Below are 24,117 nucleotides of genomic sequence, written 5' to 3'. Positions count from 1 at the left end.
CACTCAGATCTTCTAACGTCTGGTCCAGTCTTTTACCCCATCACAGTGAGAAGCTGTGCACAGGGGTAACACGGGCAACGGAATTACATTAGGCAAACACAGATCCAGGTTTCTGGGGGTAGCAGGGAGGTTCAGCCTTGCAGTCACAAAGGCACCACTGAAAGGCACAAGTAATGGCAGGTGATGAGGCCTTACTTGGGGCAGTTTAGAGAGTACTTCCCACGTGTGGTGACGCGTGCCACACACCCACCACCACCACTACCACAAATGAAGTGCACACTCCGCTGCTCCTGTCCTCAGGAACCTGGAAGCCCCCACCTGGTGTCCGAGGTGTGGCTCCCGCTTTAAGAGTGGGGCACCTCCTCTCCGGCCTCAAACCTACCCCAGCTCCCAGCACGCTGCGGCACATCTGACGGCCAGAGACTAGAGCCCCTGGGTGGGGACTCCTTAAGACTCCTCCCGGAAGCGTAGGGACCTCGCTGCCCACACGCCCCTCCCTTTCCTCCTCTGGCGTCCTGGGGTCTGAGGTGGGCGTGGCCAGGCCGCCTTTAGGTCCGGGGAGTGTCTCGCCAGCCGCAGCACACCCCTGTAAGTGGCGGCCAGGGCTGCGGTGGCCAAGTGAGCTGTCAACTTCAGGTTGACAGGGGTGTGGCCACGACCGCAAGGGCTGTTGTTGCCGGGTAGACCTAACAGGGATGGGACGCTGGGGCCGGCTGCTGGTGTGGTTCGGAGCTGTGGGTAAGTGCTGTCTGGCGGTCAGGGGACCGTCCAGCCAAAGGCACCTTCCTAGGCTTGTGGGTGGCCGGTCGCAACAGGCCAGGTGTCGGTGGTTCCTCCAGAGGCCTCGAACTCTCACAACCACATTTCTCCGGTCCGCGCTTCTGGAGTGCGGGCGGAGAAGCGCCAAGTAGTGCGAATCCCAGAGTCTGGATCATGCAGCTTGGGAAAGAGGAACATTCTTTGGGGTCTCAGCACTGCCTTGGGGCGGGGCAACCAATCTAAGTCGAGGAGAGTATTGGAGAGGCTGCAGGACCAAATTCAGTGCAGCCCCTAAGTTATTCTCTGGGAAGGGCGGTCGAGAAGAGAAACTGGTAGAGCTATCAGCGAGCACCCGCGGGGCTTCGGCGACCGGAGTCGGGTAGTGGCTTCCAGGCTGGGGGGGGGGGGGCTGGGCAGGGTGAGGGGTGTGGCCGCGACCGCAAGGGCAGCTGTTGCGGGGTTCTCTCTTTCTTTTATTTCCTATTTCCACCCGCCTTAAAGTCCTGCGCCTCTCCCAACACCTTTCAGGCGCCATTCTCTGCTCTAGCCCGGGGTCCCAGGAGCCTTTTCAGCCGTCCTCGCCCCTGCCGCTGGCAAGTCCCCGGGACCCGAAAGTCAGCGCCCCGCCTAGCGTCTTGGAGCCAGCCTCCCAGCTGAATTCTCCGGGTGAGCTTTAGGCGCCTCCTTCCTCTTCCGCTCACCACACCAGACCCCTCTGGCCCAGCCAGGGGCTCGACGACCCTTGCCTCACTCCTTGCTCTCAGGCACCGAGGGGTCCTGGCTGTTTTCTACCTGCGGGGCCAGCGGCCGGCATGGGCCCACACAGACACAATGTGATGGGGCCTACGCGGGGACCAGCGTGGTGGTGACCGTGGGGGCCGCCGGGCAGCTGCGAGGAGTGCAGCTGTGGCGCGTGCCGGGCCCTGGCCAGTATCTGTAAGTGCGGGGAGGGGGTAGGGTGGGCAGTGACCTGCTAGTTGGAGGTTTCACCGTCAGGGGAACGAAGGCCACTTGCGCACCGCCTTGTGTCTCGGAGTATTCCGCAGAGAGGTCCACCTTGAGTGCCCTTCAAGGTGGCAGTAGTTGCCACCGAGTTAGCCCTGACCCGGACCCTCTTACACCGAGCGGAAGGCCCCCAACCAGGGCGGCGCCAAGGGGTACTTGAGCCTCCCCACATTTCCACGAACCCTCCTAAAATAAGTGTAATATCTGAACTTTTGGTGTGCAAACCTGCCCTTCCCATCCCGTCAGAGTCGATTGCAGCCTCCAAGTCCCTCAGATAAAAAATAATTCTGGAGCCTCCTCTGTTGCCAACTTCTGTTAGCACCGAGGGCCGGGGACTCACCGACCGCTCCCCGCAGGATCTCAGCCTACGGAGCCGCGGGCGGCAAAGGCGCCAAGAACCACCTGTCGCGGGCGCATGGCGTCTTCGTCTCAGCAATCTTCTCCCTCGGTCTCGGGGAGTCGCTGTACATCCTGGTGGGGCAGCAGGGAGAGGACGCCTGTCCCGGAGTGAGCGCAGCCAGTGGGGATGGGGCGGCGCTGGCGCCGCGGGGCGAGGGCTGCCTGGGGGCCTGGGGAGCGTGCTTTCCTCGGTGCCGGGTCGCCATAACAGCGAGGGGAGGCTCCCGGGCCCCGCCGATTCCCGCCCCCGCTGCCCACAGGGTAGCCCGGAGAGCCAGCTCGTCTGCCTCGGGGAGTCTCGAGCCGTTGAAGAGCACGCGGCGATGGACGGGAGCGAAGAGGTCCCAGGGTCGCGGCGCTGGGCGGGAGGTGGCGGGGGTGGCGGGGGCGCCACCTACGTTTTCCGGGTACGTGCTCCCTTCAGCGCTCAGCATGGGGGTCCTAATCCTCTCCCCAGGGGCGCGCACGCACCCTCGCTCCGTCCGTCCGTTGGGGTCCCCCTATCCCTGAGCTGGGCTGAGCTGGGGGCCCCTGCCCTTATCCAGGCCTCCGGGGCGGGAGCCCTCGCCCAGTTGCAGTGCCCCTGGACGGCTGGAGGGCGCGTCCTGGAACACGCCGCTGGTCCCACAGGTGCGCGCGGGAGAGCTGGAACCGCTGCTGGTGGCGGCCGGAGGCGGCGGTCGGGCCTACCTGAGGCCGCGGTACCGAGGCCGGACTCAGGCCGCCCCCGAGAAACTGGAGAACCGCTCGGAGGCGCCCGGAAGCGGCGGGAGAGGCGGGGCGGCAGGTGAGGGCGCGGGGCCGTGGGGAGAGGCGGGTGTGCTCCCCGTGTGGCTGCCAACCTTCCTGCTGTCATTCTGCAGGTGGTGGGGGCGGCTGGACGTCGCGGGCTCCCTCTCCGCAGGCCGGCCGCTCACTGCAGGAGGGGGCGGAGGGCGGCCAGGGCTGCTCAGAGGCTTGGGCGACCCTTGGTTGGGCCGCGGCCGGCGGCTTCGGGGGCGGCGGCGGGGCCTGCACTGCGGGCGGAGGCGGCGGCGGCTATCGGGGTAGGTGCACCGTTGGAGAGGGCACCCGAGCAGGCCCGAGGGTGAGGTGATGTTAGAAACTCAGTACAGACCGGAGCCCTCAGGAGGATAGGTGTGGGAGAGGCATTAAGCCCTTCTCAGCAGCTCCAGGCAAAGCAGGAGCTCTTAGAAAAGGAGGTCAAATACATTGCAAATCAACATGCAGACAAGACTCCCTATATTTCCATTCAATCCAGGATATTTCCCATCACAGCAGGTCCCTGCCTTGTTCTGTAGCAGTCGACAGAATTTAGAGCTGGCCAAGTGAGCAAGCTGAGCAGGAGGGCAGAAAGGCAGGACTGGATTAAGTCAGTGGTCCTCAAAGTGTGGTCCAGGAACCAGTAATATCCACACAACCTAAATTGTTCGAAATGCAAATTATCGGCTGGGTCTGGTGGCTCACGCCTGTAATCCCAGCACTCTGGGAGGCCAAGGCAGGTGGATCACCTGAGGTCACCAGCTCAAGACCAGTCTGGCCAACCTGGTGAAACCCTGTCTCTACTAAAAATACAAAAATTAGCCCGGCATGGTGGCGGGAGCCTGTAATCCCAGCTACTCTGGAGGCTGAGGCAGGAGAATCACTTGAACCTGGGAGGCAGAAGTTGCAGTGAGCTGAGAACTCCATTGCACTTCAGCCTGGGCGACAAGAGGGAAATTCTGTCTCAAAAATTTAACAAACAAACAAACAAACAAACAAAAAATGCAAATTATCCTGGGAGTTGGGGGAAGGTTAGGGAGATGCTGGTCAAAAAAAATGCAAAATGGCAGTTAGATAGGAGGAATACCTCCCAGAATCTACTGTACTACATGGTGGCTGTAGTTAATGATGATGTATTCTTGAAAATTGCTAAGAGAGGCCGGGTGCGGTGGCTCACACCTGTAATCCCAACACTTTGGGAGGCGGAGGCGGGTGAATCTTTAGGTCAGGAGTTCGAGACCTGCCTGGCCAATATGGTGAAACCCCTGTCTGTACTAAAAATACAAAAATTAGCCGGGCATGGTGGCGTATGTCTGTAGTCCCAGCTATTCAGGAGGCTGAGACAGGAAACTCACTTGAGCCTGGGAGGTGGAGGTTGCAGTGAGCCAAGATTGCGCCACTGGACTCCAGCCTGGGTGACAGAGCAAGACTCTGTCTCGAAAAAAAAAAAAAAAAAGGAAAAGAAAATTAGTAAGAGAGTAGATTATAGGTGTTTTACCACAGAAAATAAGTATGTGAAGTAGTGCATATATTGGTTTGAATTAGCCATTGCACAATGTTTACATATTTCAAAACATCATGTTGTATACAATAAATATATGAATTTTTTTTTTTGAGATGGAGTCTGGCTCTGTCACCCAGGCTGGAGTGCAGTGGTACAGTCTTGGCTCACTGCAACCTCTGCCTCCTGGGTTCAAGCAATTCTCCTGCCTCAACCTCCTGAGTAGCTGGGATTACAGGCATGCACCACCATGCCTGGCTAATTTTTGTATTTTTAGTAGAGATGGGGTTTCACCATGTTGGTCAGGCTGGTCTTGGTCTCCTGACCTCATGATCCGCCCCTGTCAGCCTCCCAAAGTGCTGGGATTACAGGCATGAGCCACTGCACCTGGCCCTGAATTTTTATTTTTCATTAAAAATTAATTTTTAAAAAGAAATGCGAATTCTCAGCCCTTCTCTAACACACTGAATCAGAAATTCTAGGGGATAGTCCCAGTCATCTGTGTTTTGATCAGTCCTCAAGTCTGGAAATGACTAGTGTAAATGCCTTTGTGCCTGTCCGGGCTGTTCTGTTCATACGTACGCACATCATCTATATTCCCACAGAAAGGGACTGTGAGGACATGGGACAGGAGGGGTTCAGGCAGGCAGGAGGCGTCAAGCGTCACAGCCAGCCTGAGCTAGGCCTTCAGTCTCCAGCTGATTACCCCTCCTCACCTCCTTTACTCCCACTTGTGAACAGGCAGCACTTGCATCATGATGCTGGAGAAGAGAAGGCCACAGTGGGATTTCCACTGGGAGATTCCAGCTTCTCCCCCATCCCCCATTTTTGCAGTCAAACCCTCCATCACTCTCCACTTCCAGGGGGTGATGCTTCAGAGACTGACAACCTCTGGGCTGATGGGGAAGATGGAGTATCCTTCATACACCCCAGCAGCGAGCTCTATCTGCAGCCTCTGGCAGGTATTGGCCCCAACCCCACCTCTCAGCCTGGCCTGGACTTCTTCCTCAATCCCTGAGCCCACTCCTGCACTGCACTGAAGAGCCATCTGCACCGTGAATAACCTTTCTTTCACAGCACAGGATTCTTGCATAGCACAGGGTCATTTGAAAAGTGGGCTGTCATCATGCCATTGCACTCCAGCCTGGGCGATAAGAGCAAAACTCTGTCTTAAAAAAAAAGAAAAGTGGGCTGTCAGTTGTGCTGGATGCCAATGCAGGGCATGCTGCGTGCTTGTCAAGTACCCCCTTGCTATGAATTCACTTCAAATACCTGGGAGTGTGCAGGCTTGACGAAAGTCCCCCAGCTTCTCTCACCGCCCTTGTAAGCTTGGTGCTGCTCTTTGCTCTAAAGTCCTAGACAAGAATTAACCATGTGGCTGGCAAAGGCATGTATTTATTTATTTATTTATTTATTTATTTATTTATTTTTATTTTTGAGACAGAGTCTCACTCTATCACCCAGGCTGGAGTGCAGTGGTGCGAGCTTGGGTCGCTGCAACCTCCGCCTCCCAGGTTCAAGTGATTCTGCAGCCTCAATCTCTGGAGTAGCTGGGATTGCAGGCATGCGCCACCACACCCGGCTAATTTTTGTATTTTTAGCAGAGGCGGGGTTGGCCAGGCTGGTCTTGAACTCCCGACCTCTGGTGATCCGCCCACCTCGGCCTCCCAAAGTGCAGTGATTGTAGGCGTGTGCCACCATACCCAGCCAAAGGCATGTATTTAATATATCCCAGCCCCAGCCCCACCACATCATACCATATCAGTTCTTTTACTCACAGTCACCGAGAACCACGGAGAGGTAGAAATCCGAAGGCACCTCAACTGCAGTCACTGCCCTTTCAAAGACTGCCAATGGCAGGCAGAGCTCCAGTTGGCTGAGTGCCTGTGCCCAGAAGGCATGGAGCTAGCTGTGGATAACGTCACCTGCATGGGTATGTCCTACCTTTGCCCAAGGTCTGGACTCCTGGGGTCACAGACTGGGAGGAGCAGTAGGCCACTGGGAAAGATGGTATAGAGATTTGCTGCGTGCCAGGCCCTGTGGTGGGTGCTGGGCAGGGGACTGGAGATTCATGGGTGCACAGTGCCTTTCAGAGGCATGTCGTCCAGTGTGGGAGGCTGTTTAGATATAGCTATGTAAATGTATATCTCAAGTGACGATTGTTGTGGGAGGTATAAAGTGCCTTAGGGGTGTTCAAGAGGGAGAGGTTGCTTTTGCCCAGGATAATGGGGGAAGGCTACATGGAAAAATTAACACTTGAGCTGAGTCTTGAAGCGTGGGTAAAACTTGAGGGTAGAGGAACAGAGAAGACCTTCCCACTGGAGGTGTCTCTCTTTCTCCCTAGACCTGCCCAACCCCCCAGGCCCTCTGGTTCTGATGGTGGCTGTGGTGGCAACCTCAACACTGAGCCTCTTTATGGTGTGTGGGGTCCTGATTCTGGGTACGAAGCATCTAGCAGGCACAGCTGATTCAAGGCTGCTCCTCTCCAATGAGCTGGGGTGGGCTTCTGTGGGGTCCCAGGGCTGACTTCACGGCCACTCACCGCAGCAGAGCAGTGGTAGACTCCTGTGGGACTCTAAGATAGGAGGGAGCTGGGGAGGCCTGGGGAAAACGTTTACCAGAATGAGCACCTGGAGGGGTGTCCTGGGCAGGTGGGGGAGGGAGACCTGATGGGCAGGCAGAGGGTGTGCCGTTATTCTCCCCACCCCCAGTGAAGCAGAAGAAGTGGCAGGGCCTGCGGGAGACGAGGCTGCCGAGCCCTGAGCTTGAGCTGAGCAAGCTTCGAACCTCTGCCATCAGGACGGCCCCCAATCCCTATTATTGCCAGGTGGGGCTTGGCCCGGCCCAGTCCTGGCCTCTGCCCCCAGGTGTCACCGAGGTTTCCCCAGCCAATGTTACTCTGCTCAGGTGAGTCTTCTGCCTCCTCCTGAGAACCTATGCAGTCTGAATCCCCACCTCTGATTCTCTCCCTGCTGTAGTGAATTATAAATCCCACAAAAAATCTGGCCCACATCCCTTGCGTACGGGAGAGGGAGGCCGTGAGAAGCTCCAGAAGGGCAAGGAACTTGCTCAAAGTCACCTCTCCGTCCCAGTTCTTAGAATATGATCTCGTAGCTGGGCGTGGTGGCTCACGCCTATAATCCCAACACTTTGGGAGGTCGAGGCGGGCAGGTCACCTGAGGTCGGGGGTTTGAGACCAGCCTGACCAACATGGAGAAACCCCATCTCTACTAAAAATACAAAATTAGCTGGGCGGGGTGGTGCATGCCTGTAATCCCAGCTACGTGGGAGGCTGAGGCAAGAGAGTCGCCTTAACCCGGGAGGCGGAGGTTGTGGTGAGCTGTGGTGAGCCGAGATCGCACCATTGCACTCCAGCCAGGGTGACAGAGTGAGACTCTGTCTCAATAAAAAAAAATATGATCTCGCACCTGTAATCTCAGCACTTTGGGAGGCCAAGGCAGGCGGATCACCTGAGGTCATGAGTTCGAGATCAGCCTGGCCAACATAGTGAAACCCTGTCTCTACTAAAAACACAAAAATTAGCCAGGCGTGGTGGCACGTGCCTGTAATCCCAGCTACTCAGGAGGCTGAGGCAGGAGAATCACTGGAACCCAGGAGGCAGAGGTTGTAGTGACCCGAGACTGCACCATTGCACTCCAGTCTGGGTGACAGAGTGAGACTTTGTCTTTTAAAAAAAAAAAAAAAAAAGAGAGAGAATATGACTCTTGGAGCCCAGGGATCGCCTCCCTCCCAGGGCATCTGCAGGGACACCAGGGAAGTCCTCATCATGCGCTCTCACCTTGACTCTGACCCGCACCTGCCCTCTCTTTTGCCCTGGCTCTATGCCAGTCAGCATCACCCTTGCAGGGCTTCTACTTGGGGACATGCCATGGTATGGAGAGAGTCTATATAGGGTCAGCTGGGCATATGGCAGGGGCAGGGGAGGTAAAGGGGATACTAGACTCTCTAGGACTCTTCTCCAGGCTGCCTGCCCACTCCCTTCCAACCTGTCTTCCTGCAGAGCCCTGGGCCATGGTGCCTTTGGGGAGGTGTATGAGGGACTGGTAATTGGCCTTCCTGGGGACTCCAGTCCCCTGCAGGTGGCTATCAAGGTGAGAGGCTTGGGACTTCTGGCTGGGGGTAGAAGAGTGGAACACCCTGAAGGGAAGGACAATGACCACAGCTAGGGTTAACCCCCCTCCCGATGTGTCCAGGGCAACTCAGAAACTGTGCCCTTTTCCTCCCCAGACCCTGCCAGAACTCTGCTCTCCTCAGGATGAGCTGGATTTCCTCATGGAGGCACTCATCATCAGGTGCATGCGGGACCAGGGGCAGGGCTGGAAGGCGGGAAGGGAAGGCTCAGGAACAACTTCTCTTCACCCTGAGGCTGAGGTAGCAAGTCAGGGGACACAGAGGGCCTTTCCAGCTTTGTGGAGCCTAGAACATAGTTTCCATCTCCCTGCTGGTGACGGGGTATGTCCACCACCCCACTCAGCAAGTTTAGCCATCAGAACATTGTGCGGTGTGTGGGGCTCAGCCTCAGGGCCGCCCCTCGCCTCATTCTGCTGGAACTGATGTCTGGAGGGGACATGAAGAGTTTCCTGAGGCACAGTCGTCCACACCTGGTGAGACCCTTGTCTCAGCCCCCCAGGCCCCTCTAAAGACCCTGTCCATGTGTCTGAGACCTGCATGGACTGATGTCCCTCTGCCTGACCCAGGACCAGCCATCACCTCTGGTCATGCGGGATCTGCTGCAACTGGCCCAGGACATAGCCCAGGGCTGCCACTACCTGGAGGAAAATCACTTCATCCACAGGTTAGGAGCAGTTCTGGCTCAGGGGACCCCCATCCCCACTCCCTCCCCAAGGAACAGCCCTTCCACACAGCTTTTAAGGAAATAGATCAGGAAGAGCAAGAACTTCTGAATTCTGGCAGTGATTTTTTTTGCCTACTCTGTAGGGATATTGCTGCGCGGAACTGCCTGCTGAGCTGCACTGGGCCCAGCCGTGTGGCCAAGATTGGGGACTTCGGGATGGCACGAGATATCTACCGGTGCGGAACTTGGGGAGGTGGGAAGGCTCTTGCTCCAAGGGGGTTTTGCCTGCACCTTGGTGGTAAACAACTCATCATTCACCTCCTCCCTCCTGTAGGGCCAGTTATTACCGCAGGGGGGACCGGGCCTTGCTCCCAGTCAAGTGGATGCCCCCAGAGGCCTTCCTGGAGGGCATCTTCACATCCAAGACAGATTCCTGGTGATAATACCCTTCCCCTTCTCCTCTGTTCCCCTCCACTGAGGCTAATCCTGTCCTTTCCAGCCACCTCATGTGAGGGGAGGCTGCACCTGACGGGTCTCACTTGGTTCCCCTACTTGTGATGCAGGTCTTTTGGGGTGCTTCTCTGGGAGATCTTCTCACTGGGCTACATGCCCTATCCTGGGCGCACCAACCAGGAGGTGCTGGACTTCGTCGTTGCAGGGGGCCGGATGGACCCTCCTAGGGGCTGCCCAGGGCCTGTGTGAGTTGAGTGCTGCCTGGGAAGGGAGGTCCTTCAGAGCCATGGGTGGGCATGAACTCCTGCCTCTCCCCAGGTACCGCATCATGACCCAGTGTTGGCAGCACGAGCCTGAGCTCCGCCCCAGCTTTGCCAGCATCTTGGAGCGTCTTCAGTACTGCACTCAGGTGTGCCCCTGACCTAATCTGACATCCTGGTCTTGTGGGTCTTGTGGGCCAGAAAACTCTATGCCCCGTGCTGCCTGACTCTTCCATTACAGGACCCTGATGTGCTGAATTCACCCCTGCCAATGGAGCTGGGGCCCACCCCAGAGGAGGAAGGGGCTTCTGGGCTGGGGAACAGATCTTTGGCGTGCCTAAGACCCCCACAGCCCCAGGAACTGAGTCCAGGGAAGTTGAAAAGTTGGGGAGGTAGCCCTCTTGGCCCCTGGCTTTCCTCTGGCCTCAGGCCCCTCAAATCCAGGGGCCTCCAACCTCAGAACCTCTGGAATCCCACCTATCGCTCCTGAGCCCCAAGGAGCCCTGAGGGTGAGGACTGAGGCACTGAGGGTCCCTCCCTGTACTCCTCAGGCTCCTGGGTGTCCTGTTATGCCAGCGGCCCCTGTTCCCTGCAGTCTGTGCTCTGTGTCTGGGCCTGTCTCGGAGCTGGCCTGGCAGCACTGCACTTGCCATGCTGGAAACCAGCCCAGGCCTCCCAGGGAAAGGCCCAGCCACTTCCAGCTTTTGATCTTTGGGCCAGAGGCCACCTTACACACACCCCAGGTGTCCATGGGGAGCACTGGATTGCCGTCCTACTATGGGCATCCTTCATCTGGGCAGAACCCCACCCTGCAGATGCTTCTAATAAAAAGCGCTTCTTATCTTCCAGCGATCTGAGTGGGTGCCAGGGATACAGGAAGACGGCACCAGAGGAGGGAGGGGCAGACAGCACCAGAGGAGGGAGGGGCAGAGGGCTGAGGCACAGGAAGCTGCATCTTGTCTTTGAGTTTTATTAGGAAGGGGAGTCCATCGTAGTGTGAGAGGTTAGACCAGAAGGTCTAGGCTTGCTAAATAAAATCCACGGTCTGGCCCCTCTGGAGAGGGCAGAGCCTCCTCAGAAAAGCTGGCTTGAGGAAGAAGCCCTTTGCCCCCTCCCCTCCTATAAGTTAGTGTCATTCGGCTCTGGGAACGCTGGGGCCCGGGGTGGGTGAAACCCCTGGCATTGGCAGTGCCCCCCCTTAGTGGTTGGCACCTGGCCCTGCCGGACCCGGTGAACTGCCCTGCACCGCGGGGCTCCAGTCTCAAGCCGGCATGCACGGTGGGGACAAAGCTGCAGGTCCACATGTCAGGGCGGTGGCCCACGGGGACAGGAGTCCAGCCTCATCTCTCAGCCAGGCTGGCCAGGATGCCAATGAGATTGTCCAGCCCCAGCAAATAGCCGTCCTCGCGATTGCCCTCCTCCCAGGGCCGCCGGTGGTCCAGGATCTGGCCATCGGGGAGGGGCGTGGTCTTGCCGAAGTCGATGAGCCACACGCCGGCGCGATGGCAGTGATCGTGCACAAAGAGGAGCGAGCTGCCGATCACCTGCGAGCCCCGCATGGTCAGGCCGCGGCCCTGCCCAGACACGCCCCCGCCGGGTTCCCGCCCTAGCCCTCGCGGCCAGGCACCCAGGCGGCCACGGCTTACCTCGTGCCTCCTGAAGAACTCAGAGACCTCCAGGGTGTCCCGGATCTGCTGCAGGCGGTTCAGATACCGCCTCTGCAGAGGGTGGGTGGGAGAGGAGGGCAAATTTTAAAGTGAGCCCCTGCTAACGATAAGGAGCCGGGACCCAGGCTGGGCTTGGCAAATGCCGCTGTGAGGAAGACCCAGGAACCCCGTCCGGCGTGGCCCAGAAGGGAAGGAGTGTAGAGCAGTTGCGACCCAGTGTGGTGAAGGCCACGGTGGGGACACAGCTGAGGGCACTGGGCCAGATGACAGGGGCAGTCCCTGGTTTCAGGCTCCCTAACACCTCAGGGTTGGGATCCCGCTCTCACCAGCACTTCCTCGTCTCCTTGCACAAACTCTTCAAAGACGCGAAGCACCTGCTCCCGGCTTCGCGTAGTCTTGAAGTCGGTGCTGCAGGAACCGTCCGCTTTCTGGAGGTGGGACAGGAGTGTCAGGGGCCCCAGGCCCGCCAGTGGGGAAGAGGACAGCCTAGGGCAGTGATACCTCCCAGTTGCAGGGGACTGCGAGGCGGTGGGAGAGGGTGGAGGGGCAGGCAGGGCGGGAGTGGGGGAGGTGGGCGCCAACAGATCGGGAAAGACAGGGCGCAGTGGGGCTGGGGCGGTGCCAGTCGAAGCGCGCCTGCCCCACCTTGATGCCCTCGATGCGGAAGCCGAGCGTGGTGCTGGAGCTGATGCCTTCCCGCCACTGCATGTAGCGTGGCTTGGTGACTGCGCGCTGCGCGTGCTCCTCCTCAGTGGGCGCTTCAGGGTCCACCGCCAGCATCTTCTTGTACATGTCCTTCCGTAGCTTGGGCCGCTCACGGGCCTTGGTCAGCTCCTCCTCTAGGTAAGTCCTGTGGGGGCGCGGGCAGCGGCCAGGGCATAAGGGGGCGCACACGGAGACCCCTTCGAGCTCTCGCCCCGGGCCCCCCTCAAGCAGTTGTCCCAGCCCCGGACCCCCACTTGATCCCCCAACCAACCTGGCAGGGCACGCATACCTGACGCCCATTTTGCAGTCGAGCACACAGGGCCCGTCGAAGCCATCTAGTAGGTCCTGCAGCTGCAGGTAGCTTTCGCCGTCATGCTCCACCACGCCGTGGAAGGCAGGCACGCAGCCGCGCAGCGCGTCAGCCATCAGCCTCACCAGGCAGTAGCGCTCTGGCTCCGAGCAGCGCTTCAGGATCAGCCCGCTGGTGCCCGCCGCCTTAAAACTCCCTGTGGACCTGCATCCGTCAGCGCCGCCCAGCCCCTTCCCGTCGCGGGCACCTGCCCACCCGCCCCGCGGCTCACCTGTGTGCCCTGCCAGCTGCACCCAGGCGTAGCGCTTCTTGAAAGGGCTTATGACCGGCAGATTGACCATGGTTCGGATCTTCTGCCAGTGGCTTTTCTGAAAGCGACAGGGTCAAAGTCTGCAAATCGGTGTCTCGGCAATGCATAAGCCCTCCCTCCACTGAAACAGGGTCTCACCACGCCCCCGACCCACCGGAAGCAGCTGGGGCTGGATGAGTCATTCATTCATTCATTCACTCTGGGAAGGTTTATTGTGCGCCTGTGTGGCGGGCGCTGATACAGGCGCAGTGAAGGTGATTCCAGCGTCTCCAATGAGCTGTCAAGAGCCTGGACTTAGCATCTGAAGCCCCCGGTTTGCGCTCCAGCTCTGCCACTGAAGAACGCGTGGGCAAGTTACGAAAATGCTCTGTTGAGGTGTTTGAACTGTTGTGAGCATTGGAATTACCTGATGGTCACCCTTGTTAAAAATTGCAGATTATCAGGCCTACCGCAGGGAAATTCTAAGTAGGTCTAGAGTAGGGGCAATTTTTTTTTTTTCCCCCCAGATGGAGTCTTGCTCTGTCGCCCAGGCTGGAGTGCAGTGGTGCGATCTCGCCTCACTGCAACCTCTACCTCCAGGGTTCAAGCGGTTCTCTTGTTTCAGCCTCCCGAGTAGCTGAGACTACAGGTGCACACCACCACGCCCAGCTACTTTTTTAGTAGAGACAGGGTTTCACCACATTGGTCTGGCTGGTCTCCAACTCCTGACCTCAGGTGATCCACCCACTTTGGCCTCTCAAAGTGCTGGGATTACAGGCATGAGCTACCGCACCCAGCCCCCCAAATTTTTATTACTACCAATGCCTCAAAAGATTCCAGGACCCAAGAAACAAGCCTCTGTGCACCCGTAAGAAAAGGATCTATAAAATGAGGCAATAACTATCCTTACTGGGTTGCTGTGAGTAGTAAATAAGTCTTGAGCATGACAGGCGCCCAGCTCCCCCATCCCATTCCATGATATGAGGCAGAAGCTGAACAAATCTCAATCACTGATTCCTTCACTTGGGACCTTGGTTCCTCTCATTTAGGGGGAGACAGACATACACAGAAACAAACCTGTACACAGGCCCAGGGCAGGGAGGCCAGCCTGGCAGGGCCTGGAGAAAGAACAGGCTGGGGCTCTCCAAGCCTCTCTTGCTATCCCTGGATTCCATGCACTCATTAGCTGGCAAGGCCCAGGGCACCCTTGGTTTTGATCTGGACCCAGAAATTTTAAGCCATGAAAATAAAGTGCAGGGCTGGGTGTGATGGCTCACGCCTGTAATCCCAGCACTTTGGGAAATCGAAGTGGTTGGATCACGAGGTCAAGAGATCAAGACCATCCTAGCCAACATGGTGAAACCCTGTCTCTACTAAAAATACAAAAATTAGCCGGACGTGGTGGCGTGTGCCTGGTCCCAGCTACTCGGGAGGCTGAGGCAGGAGAATTGCTTGAACCCGGAGGCGGAGGTTGCAGTGAGTCGAGATCGAGCCACTGCACTCTAGCCTGAGACTCCATCTCAAAAATAAAATAAAATAAAATAAAATAAAATAAAATAAAATAAAATAAAATAAAATAAGGTACAAACCTGAGGGCCTGTCAACTTAGACAAACCTGGGAAGGAGATGGAGGGTTTTTTTTTTTTTTTTTTTTGGTGTGTCCCTTATCTTTTCTAGCCTCCAGCTAATCCTGAGAGCATCCCATCCTCTGGACCTCTCCTTGTCCCACCCACAACTCAGCAGCCCTGTGTCCTCTCTGAAGTGCACAGGGTGGCTCATGTCAGCTGCGTCTGCTGCCTCCCCCCAGAGGCGCTTGCCTTTTAGCACAGTTACACATGTTATGCCCCCACAGGAATATACCTCCCTGACAAGAGGGAGTTCTAAGAGAGAGAGGGAGAATTGAGGGGGTGGCCTAAGTAGAGGAGGGCTGCTGACCATAAAGCCCTTTCCCATGGGGAGGAAATGGAGGTTATGACAGAGCACTGGGTGGGGGAGTCAGTAGTTGGTTGCATTCATGGCTGTGTCACCTTCCATCCGAGTGAACCCAACCAAATACTGCCATCTGTGTGGGCCTGTTTCCCCTGGGAGGACATAGCTGCTGCCGTAACATGAACCATCAAATGCTGCCTGCCTATTGCATGTCAGGCACTTTCTCATCTTTCATCAGGCAGCATTGCTCCCACTTTCCTACTGAAGCCCTTACATGGTACACTAGGGTGTGATCACGTGCCCAGTCCCCAGGGATCTGGGGGTGTAGCCAGAAGCAGCCCACTAGAAGCATGACATCACTTTCAAACTCCTTTTGAAATCTTTAAATACACAGCAGGTTTGCATTCTGCTGCATAATAAATCCAAGTTTTATTATAAAACTCACCACCTCCAAACCCTCAAGTAAAATTCCAAGAAGATGATATATGTGCCATGTATATTCAGCAGCACCATCCTGTACCCCCTTCTCCCACACTCAGTTTGAGAGCCATAACGAATGCACATGCATAGCAAGTGCATGAAGTGGTATTATTCCCATTTTACAGAAGGAAATCAAGGGGAGTTACATCCCCTCACGCCCTGCTCCAGCCTCCAAATCTCTGGCTGAAGCTCTCTATCAGCCCCTCCTCCCTCCCCATGTTTCAATTGCCCCAGCAGGTTCCAAAGTATCCCCAGCAGGAAGCTACCATCCTGCCTCCCTTTGGGGGTTAAATGGGATATGGCATGAGAAAGTGCTTTGTATGTGGTGAAGTGAGGTGCAGCATTAAGGCAGTCTGAGTTTTGACTTCTGGGGAACACTGAGACCTGCCTGGGGGCCCTCTCTACTGGATGGTCACCTTTGCCTTTATCCAAAAGAATGAATTTAATGGCTGTAAGGACCTGCTAGAAGAATTTGGGGGATAGTGGGACCAGAACGGATGTAGTGAAGAGGAAACTTGCCTTGGGTTAGGCAGGGTGAGGGAAATGCACCATCCTTTTAGAGCTGTGCAGAAGCAGTGAGGAGGGCTGGAAGGTGGGCCTGGTAGAAGATTTGATGTGTGTCTGAAAACCTGGGCAGTACCATTTGATTGATGGACCTGCTCCCAAGCAGGGGTAAAATGGCATCATCACCTACTCTCTTGACCTTGGTTTTCTGCATTTCATAAGAGTCAAGAGCAGCAGCAACTAAGGCTGGTCCTAGCTAGCAGGTTACAAAATACTTTTTTTTTTTTTTTTGAGACAAGGTCTCACTCCCATTGCTCAGGCTGGAGTCCAGTGGTGTGATCACAGCTCACTGCATCCTGGACTTCCAGAGTTCAGGTGATCCTCCTACCTCAGCCTCCACAGTAGCTGGGACTACAGGTGTGAGTCACCATGCCTGGTTGATTTTTTGTATTTTTGTATGTATGTATGTATGTATGTATGTATGTATGTATTTGAGTGGTGTGATCACAGCTCACTGCAACCTCTGTCTTTCAGGTTCAAGCGATTCTCCTGCCTCAGCCTCCTGAGTAGCTGGGATTACAGGCGTGCACCACCACGCCTGGCTAATTTTTGTATTTTTAGTAGAGACAGCATTTCATCATGTTGGCCAGGCTGGTCTCAAACTCCTGGCCTCAAGTGATCCACCCACCATGGCCTCCTAAAGTGCTGGGATTGCAGGTGTGAGCCACCATGCCATTTTTTTTTTTTTTTTTTTTTTTTTTTTTTTAATAGAGACAGGATTTTGCCATGTTGCCCAGGCTGGCCTCGAACTCCTGGGTTGAAGTGATCCTCCTGCCTTGGATTCCCAACATGCTGGGATTGCAAGTGTGAGCCACTGCTCCCAGCCTACAAAAAATTTTCATACCCATTATCTCATCTGAGCCCTCCGTTCCACCACCTGAGGTTGCTATGACAGATTTAGCCCCCCTGCCAGTAATGGGTATGGCCAAGCATGGCAGGAGTTGTGCAAGTGTCATGGAACTCAACTCACTGCCACCTTCCATCTTAGGGAGATACCTCCCCCAGAGAACATCACGCTTTTAAAAATGAATCTAAGGCCAGGCGCAATGGCTCACACCTGTAGTCTCAGCACTTTGGGAGGCCAAGTCGGATGGATCACTTGAGGTCAGGAGTTCAAGAGCAGCCTGGCCAACATGGTGAAACCCCATCTCTCTTAAAAATACAAAACTTAGCCAGTGTGGTGGTAGGCACCTGTAATCCCAGCTACTTGGGAGGCTAAGGCAGTAGAATTGCTTGACACCTGGAGGCGCTTGAACATCCTCTGGCTCGGGCCTCCCTCCACGAAGGTGCCCTCTCTGGGAGACCAACACACAGCCAGAGGCTACCTGGGTATCTTGAGGCAAAGGCTAGGATTGCTGACTGTGGGAGAGACTTTAATGAAGTCACAAGAGGGCCCTCTGATAATTCCTTACTCCTAGGGCTGAACAGGGAGCACCTCTCTCTGGGCAGGGCTTAGCTGGTTACTAGCCTCAGACCCTCCTTTGTCTAAGCTCTATTTGGAAGCCTTGAAGACACCTGCTGACGCCGGAGCAGACCGGCAGATGAGTGAATGCTCTGTCTTCGGCACTCACCCTTGCTCCCTGCCTCCAGTCATCCAGGCTCTGGTGGAAGCTCTCTACCAGCCCAACACCCTCCCCATGTTCCAATTGCCCTATCAAACTAGCACTCCCTGTGGTCGTGGTGGTGGGGAGAGCAATCAGTTTAAATTTATAAAACGATTTGCACTAAGGTATAAGTGAGCCACGACTTCACCTTCCCATGGGCATTAGCTTTTTAAAAAGGAAGTCTGTTAACCTAAATTCTGCTCTATAATTAGTGGAAAGTGATGTGTGGGAATTCTGAGTCCAGGAGGGGATGGCATCCAGGTCTCCTTACCTATCCTGGAGCACAGCAAGAAGAAAACCAGATGAACAGGAGCCAAACACCCTCTCTTTTCCTCCAGCAACACCCCACAATTGTTTGAGGAGGCAGGCAAGGCCTTAGAATCATGAAGCTGACCTTGGGGGTGGGCCTCCAACTTCTCCCCTGGCTGGTTAGGAAAAGCCTGCCCATGACTTTTTCCTCTGCCAGAGTGAGGCTGCCCAGTCTCAATTCCCCTGCTCTGGGCAGGCTGGAGAGAGCTCCTAGGAGGTGAAGGGGACTACGTATGCCCCAGGCAGAGGCAGGCAGGCAGGCAGGCAGAACCTTCCTGGGCTTCGGCCTGCATGGGCCGCGCGTTAAGGGGCTGGTAAGCCAGGAGTCCTAGAGTCCGGCCCAGGTGCATCCTTCATGGTCAGCCGGACCTGCCTTGCTTCCTGCCTGGGAAAGCCCTAAATTGGCCTGGGCGGGCGCGCTGTGCGGCTCTGGGACCCGCCGCGAGGCAAAGTCCGCCCTGGGCCCTTCCACACGGCGCAGGCAGCCTCTGTCAACAGCCCCTGGCTTATCTGCTGCTGCTGTGGCTGTTTGCCTTCGGCGAGGCCCCGGCGGGCCTAGGGGTGGGGAAGGCCTGGAAGCCGCAGCCTTGGAGCTGGAAAGGCCCTCAGCGGCGATTTGCACCGACTCCGGACGGCTCGGGGGCGGCGGGGTCGCCCAGGTCCTCGAGGCTTGACCTCAGCCAGGGCGGTCTCTCCTACACCCAGGCATGGGCTGCGGGACCTCCTCCTAGCACACTCCCTCTCCCAGGCACTTCGCCGAGTCCCTGCGGGCGGAAGAGGGAAACGGGACGCGCCCGCGCTTCGCGCCCTTTCGCCTGCGCCGCCTCTGAGGTGTCAGAACTTCGGCGGGGGCCGCGCCCCCGGAGCTGCTGCTCAGGCTTTTCCCCACACTCCACCATCCTGCGAAGCCCCGGCATCCGCCCCCTGACCTAGGCAAGGGTTACCCCAGAAACGATCCTGGGTTCGGGGCTGCCCTGACCACCGCGGGAGAAGGGGAAGCGGCAGGGCTCGTAACCGAGCCCGGCGCACCCAGCACCTGGCGGCGGGGTTCCTGATCTGTGAGGCTTTTCCCTTCTGGTATCACTGACAAACCCCATTGCCCTCCGGGCTTGTGAACCCCTGCAAGTCGCCACAGCTTCCCCGCCTTGTCCCATCGAGTGTGCGGCGGAGCAGGCGCGCGGCCACAGCTCTCCCCGCCCTGCCGAGCCGACCCGACCCGGCCTTCTGGGCAGGCCCCAGACGCCCAAGGCCAGGGGCGCCCCTCGCCTCTTCCTCGGCCTCAGGGACACTTGCCTAACGTGGATCTAAAGCAAGTCCTGCGCGCTGACCACGGACAGTTATTCAAGGTATTTGGCCGTGGTTAAAACGAGGGGAACAAGGAGGGTGTCCCGGGAGCCGCACATCCCTAGTGGCGGGCGTCAGGAACCACTTAACAGTGCCCGGGGCTGTGTTTTCCGAGGGTCAGACCTGGTCCCAGAACACCCAGGCTATCAGAGGCAGAGACTAGCAGGCTGATCCCGCCCCCTTGCAGCCTCAGTTTACCGTCCCTCTCTGCAGCGCTCAGGAGCGGCGAGCCGGGAGGATGGGAGGCAGGGCTCGCACCGGGTGGGCTGCGTTCCGCTCCCAGCCAGAGCTCCCAGGCCTACGCCCCTCCCTCCCCTGCGTCCACGCCTCGTGCGGGCGCTGGGAGCAGACGGCAGCGGCTCCCGAGCAGAGCCTGGAGCGCCGCTCCACTCCCACTCAGGAGAGGGAAACCGTGGCAACGGCGGGGGTGGGGCCACGGCACTAGAGAGGGGGGCGGGGAGTGAGGGAAACGCTCCTTCGCCCCTCTCCTTCCGAGGGTTCAGCCGGCAAGGCTCAGCCCCTCCGATCCCTCACGTCCTACCCCACAGCCAACAAGGTCCGCTACCCGCGCTTCGCCCAGTCCCCGCGGCGGGTCGCCTGCTCCTCGCCCCGCTTCTTAGACGCCCCAGGGCCAGCGCCACGACCCGCCGGCGGAGCCGGAATGAAAGTTGCCCAGGCGAGAGGTCGGCCAGGCGCCTCCCTCTGACCCCCAGATTCCTCCTAAACCGCGAGAACAGGACCTTCCGCGGGAGGGAGCATGGACAGGAGCGGGTCCTCCGGGAGCTCCGAGCTGGGTCCCCCGCGCAGCCCCCGCGCCCGGCGCTGGCCCCGCCCCCGCGGCCCGTACCTGACCCACGTCCTCGCCCGCTTCCAGCTGCACGTTGCCGCGGCTCCGGCTCTCACTGTCGCTCAGCAGGTCGTCCTCCGAGTCCTCGAGCAGCGACGAGGAGCCAGTGGAGGAGACCGACGAGGTGGAAAGGCGGCGCGGCTGCTGCAGGTGCGAAGAGCCCGCTGCCGGGAGGCAGTCCCTCTCCCGCTCGGGCGGCCCAGGGCTGGTCGGGGGCACGTCGGGCTCCTCGGCTGTCACGGTCAGCTGAGGGATCACCCGGGCCGGGGGAGCCCGCGGAAGCCCGTTGGGGACCTGTCCCCCACGCCGCTTGGCCCCGCGAGCCCGGGGCTCCCCCGCGGCGGCGGCCGCAGCGACCGCCGCACAGCGCGCCTCGAAGAGCAGGCGCAGCTCCCCGACACTCCGGCGCGGGGCCCGGTCCAGCCCCGGGCTGCAGGGCCTCGCGCCCCCCGGCCGCGCCATGCCCGTTGGGCCCCCGGGCAGGGTCATTTCCCAGTGCCGGCGCCGCCGCTGAGCCCACCAGCCCGCGGCGCGCCGGGGACTGGAGCGGCTCGGCGCCCCCGGCTGAAGACGGCCCCGGGGCGGAGCCTGCGCCGCTGCCCGCCCGCGCCCCGCCTCGGCCGCGCCCCCCGCCCACTCCTTTCACTTTCAGAGAAAGCGCGGGCCTCCCAGGGACCCTGCCAGGCACAGAAGGCCCGCGGTGGCTCCTCGGGGTGGCGGGGAAGTCCAGCCTCCGCAGGCACAAAACCTGGGCCCGGGCCCCGAGGCTTTGCTCCGCCCGCCCTCGGGGAGGTGGGAGGGGCCGCTCCGCGCCGGGGCCTCGCAGCCTTCCCGGGCTTCGCGGCTGGGAGGGATTGCTCCAGGCCGCTCCACTGGCCCTGTCCCCGCGCAGGAGGAGCTGGTCCTGCTCTTGGTCCCCTACCCCGTTCCCCGGGTTCCTTTGCGTGTTTCATCCCTCCCGGACAAGGGCTTCAAGTCTCCGGGGCCTTTCTCCGGCCCAAGCTCCTGAACAGAGTTCAAGGCCACCAGCCTCCCAAATAAGCCCCACCCCAGGGCGTGCACCCAAGTGGAGACTCTGCCCCAGGGACGAGCTGAGGCTGCTCCCCGCAAGCTCCCCACTTCCCGGCGGGCAGAGAACAAGGTCAGGGGGCGGGGCCTGGATCTGTCCCCGTGGCTCAGCCGAGTCCCGGACTGCATCTCCCCCGCTGCTGGGTGTCGGGAGCTGAGCCCGCCTTCCTCCTCCTCTCCTCTAGGAGCTCGGGGCTTGGAGTCCGCCGTGCGGCGTTCAGCAAGTTATTTCACTTCCCTTGACTGCGGATTCTCCCGTTGCCGCGAGAGTAAAATAAAAGATTTGAAATCAGGTACACCATACTCTAGATGTGATTTTTAGGCAGTCCCTTTACCCCCTCCGTATATTTCTGCATTTGTACATTTAAGAAAACCTCACCCAACCCACAGAGTTGTGTCTGTAAAAGTAGGAAGACAGCACTGATGTTTAAGAGTTTCAGACACTACAAAGTGCTTATCAGCGTCATCCCATGTGGATCTTCGGCTACTTCCCATGTTGGTAATCAGCTGACCGGGGAGGCTGCTTTGAGGAGAAGTCACTGTTTTCCTATCTTCCCATAGTGCCAGAGGAGTGAGGGTCCCCCCTCAGGCACTCAGTGCCTGGGAATGGCTGGGGCCCTGGGGACAGAGCAGTCCCAGAAGGATTGCCTTGGATGCTGAGACGGCCACAGGAGGGGCTATCCTTCCCTTCTCTCCCCTCAGCCAGGGCTCAGGAATGACCCAGGAGAAGGAAAAAGGAAGTTCAGTGGGAACATGGGAATCTTCGGCAAAGCTTAGTGGCTCACGCTTGTAACCCCAGCGCTTTGGGAGGGCAAGGCAGGCAGATTGCTTGAACCCAGGAGTTCGAGACCAGCCTGGGCAACATGGCAAAACCCTATCTCTACTAAAAATACACAATATTAGCCAGGTGTGGTGCCATGCACCTGTAGTCCCAGCTACTCGGTGGGAGGCTGAAGTGGAAGGTTCACTTAAGCCTAGGAGGTCGAGGCTGCGGTGAGCTGAGATGACCACCACACTCCACCACCACACCCTGCACTCCAGCCTGGGCAACAGAGTGATAATTTGTCTAAAAAAAAAAAAAAAAAAAAAAAAAGCTGGTCGTGTTGGCATGCACCTGTGGTCCCAGCTACTTAGGAGGCTGAGGTGAGAGGATTGTTTGAGCTCAGGAGGTCAAGGCTGCAGAGAACCATGACCATTCCACTGCACTGCAGTCTGGGTGACAGAGTAATACCCTATCTCAAAATAAATAAATAGGTGAAGATCCTGGAGAACTGAGGAAAGAAGCAAAATAATGTAATAAAGAATGGGGATGAGGAAGGCAGGAGAAATAGAGGGAATGAAGGGGTAAGAGGAAGAAGAACATACAGGAGTTTGAATAGTTGACTCCTTCATGGAGAACCTGGGAAATCACATCGCCACCTTCTCTAAGACAACCGTCTGGAGGAATCCGAGCTTGTGTGTGAGGGTTGTACTCTGCAGCTTGAAGGCCCTGGATCACTCGTGTCTCAGACACTCATTCCTCTGCCTCCTTCACAGCTACACTGACCTGTGGCAGGACAAGGGAAGGTGCTGCCCTCAGAGAGGGGGCTGGGGGAAAACCCAAGGCAGGGAGAGCCAGCAAGAAACTGCCAGAACTGGAAAGGTAGGGCCGGCAATGAGGGACAAGAATGCGCCCAGCACTCCTGTGTGTCAAGCGATGGATGGGCCGGGTTGGAGGTATAAGCGGCTGGGCACTGGGTCTCTGTCCTGGCTGCTGAGAAAAAGGGGCAATTCTTTCTCTTCTGTATCAGGCACTTGCCCAAGCCTTAGGTCTACTATACCAGCAGCCAGAGAATTGCTCTTTGCCCTACCTGCCCAGATGTCTCTCACTGGAAAGGTGAGGGCAAACCTGGAAATGGATGCTGAACTGAAATCCAATCCCATAGATTCTTAGAGCAGTAAGGGGCCTTATATCCATCTATCCTCCTCGTTCACATTTCAGAAGTAACAAAGAGGTTAAGTGGCTCTGCCAGGGAGGTTAGGGCCACTCAGCTAGGTGGTGGAAAAGGCAGTGTGTCCTGGCTAGGTCCCCTGACTTCCTGTGCTCTTGTCGCCCAGGCTTGAGTGCAATAACATGATCTCAGCTCACTGCAACCTCTGCCTCCTGGCTTCAAGCGATTCTCTAGCCTCAGCCTCCCGAGTAGCTGAGATTATAGGCGCTCGCCACTAGACCTGGCTAATTTTTGTATTTTTGGTAGAGACGGGGTTTCACCATGTTGGCCAGGCTGGTCTTGAACTCCTGACCTCAGGTGATCTGCCCACCCAGGCCTCCCAAAGCGCTGGGATTATGGGCGTGAACCACCTTGCCCATGTTCTCAACTTCTTTCATTAACATCTTGTATTTCCCGGCCGGGTGCCATGGCTCACACGTATAATCCCAGCACTTTGGGAGGCCAAGGCGGGTGGATCACCTGAGGTCAGGAGTTCGAGACCAGCCTGGCCAACATGGTGAAATCTCGTCTCTACTAAAAATACAAAGATTAGCTGGGTATGGTGGAGGGCGCCTGTAATCCCAGCTATCCAGGAAGCTGAGGCAGGAGAATCACTTGAACCCAGGAGGCAGAGGTTGCAGAGAGCTGAGATCGCACCACTGCACTCCAACCTAGGCGACAGTGCCAGACTCCATCTCAAAACAAACAAACATCTTGTAGTTCCTTCTGAAGGCAGAGTCTGCCGCCACCTACTGCAGGCAAAAAACATAAGGGTACATCTTGGGGCAAGGCCTGGGAGTCCCTGTATAGCTGTAGGATGAGGTCAGCAGGTCCTTCTGTCCTCTTAGTCATGCCAGAAATAAACGTTGAAACTCTAGAACATCTGTTCTTTTATGACTCAGTTTCCCCAGTCTTTGATGCTGGAATAGAAAGGATGTGGAGAAAATCAGACTGACCAGTATGGAGGTGGAAAGGATGGCCTCTTGAGTGCTGCCAAAAAAAAAATTAATAATAATAATAATAATAAAAAGTGACGGGGGGCGGGGGAATTCAAACACTTAAGCATTAAGCAGGCC

General features: G+C 57.5%; 2 protein-coding genes across 3 annotated transcripts; one reads left to right on the top strand and one right to left on the bottom strand.

Moving 5' to 3' along the window:
- The first annotated feature begins 647 nt into the window (after window positions 1–647).
- On the top strand, window positions 648–10,793 carry LTK (leukocyte receptor tyrosine kinase). Of its 2 annotated transcripts, XM_073012062.1 has the most exons (20): window positions 648–738; window positions 1,288–1,425; window positions 1,524–1,695; window positions 2,121–2,271; window positions 2,424–2,570; window positions 2,794–2,950; window positions 3,027–3,209; window positions 5,290–5,388; window positions 6,207–6,359; window positions 6,771–6,866; window positions 7,138–7,333; window positions 8,448–8,538; window positions 8,675–8,739; window positions 8,922–9,051; window positions 9,145–9,242; window positions 9,386–9,478; window positions 9,577–9,678; window positions 9,806–9,940; window positions 10,014–10,104; window positions 10,197–10,793. In XM_073012062.1, the coding sequence occupies exons 1-20, from the start codon at window positions 696–698 to the stop codon at window positions 10,443–10,445; spliced, it is 2,589 nt and encodes an 862-aa protein (XP_072868163.1). In that variant the 5' UTR covers window positions 648–695; the 3' UTR covers window positions 10,446–10,793. The 2 variants fall into 2 exon arrangements, with proteins under 2 accessions (XP_072868163.1, XP_072868164.1); XM_073012063.1 differs by lacking the exons at window positions 3,027–3,209; window positions 8,448–8,538 and having other exon boundaries at window positions 7,254–7,333.
- A 98-nt stretch (window positions 10,794–10,891) lies between these two features.
- ITPKA (inositol-trisphosphate 3-kinase A) lies at window positions 10,892–21,207 on the bottom strand. The gene is made up of 7 exons (XM_008016960.3): window positions 20,004–21,207; window positions 12,909–13,005; window positions 12,617–12,833; window positions 12,268–12,472; window positions 11,949–12,050; window positions 11,602–11,673; window positions 10,892–11,499 (listed from the first exon to the last, which is right to left on the bottom strand). The coding sequence occupies exons 1-7, from the start codon at window positions 20,490–20,492 to the stop codon at window positions 11,296–11,298; spliced, it is 1,386 nt and encodes a 461-aa protein (XP_008015151.1). The 5' UTR covers window positions 20,493–21,207; the 3' UTR covers window positions 10,892–11,295.
- Between the last annotated feature and the right edge of the window lie 2,910 nt (window positions 21,208–24,117).

The sequence above is a fragment of the Chlorocebus sabaeus genome, chromosome 26 (genome assembly GCF_047675955.1).
Source record: "Chlorocebus sabaeus isolate Y175 chromosome 26, mChlSab1.0.hap1, whole genome shotgun sequence".
Taxonomy (NCBI): Eukaryota; Metazoa; Chordata; class Mammalia; order Primates; family Cercopithecidae; genus Chlorocebus; species Chlorocebus sabaeus.
Note: the sequence above shows the minus strand (reverse complement) of the source record. Positions and strands in the feature narration are given on the sequence as shown.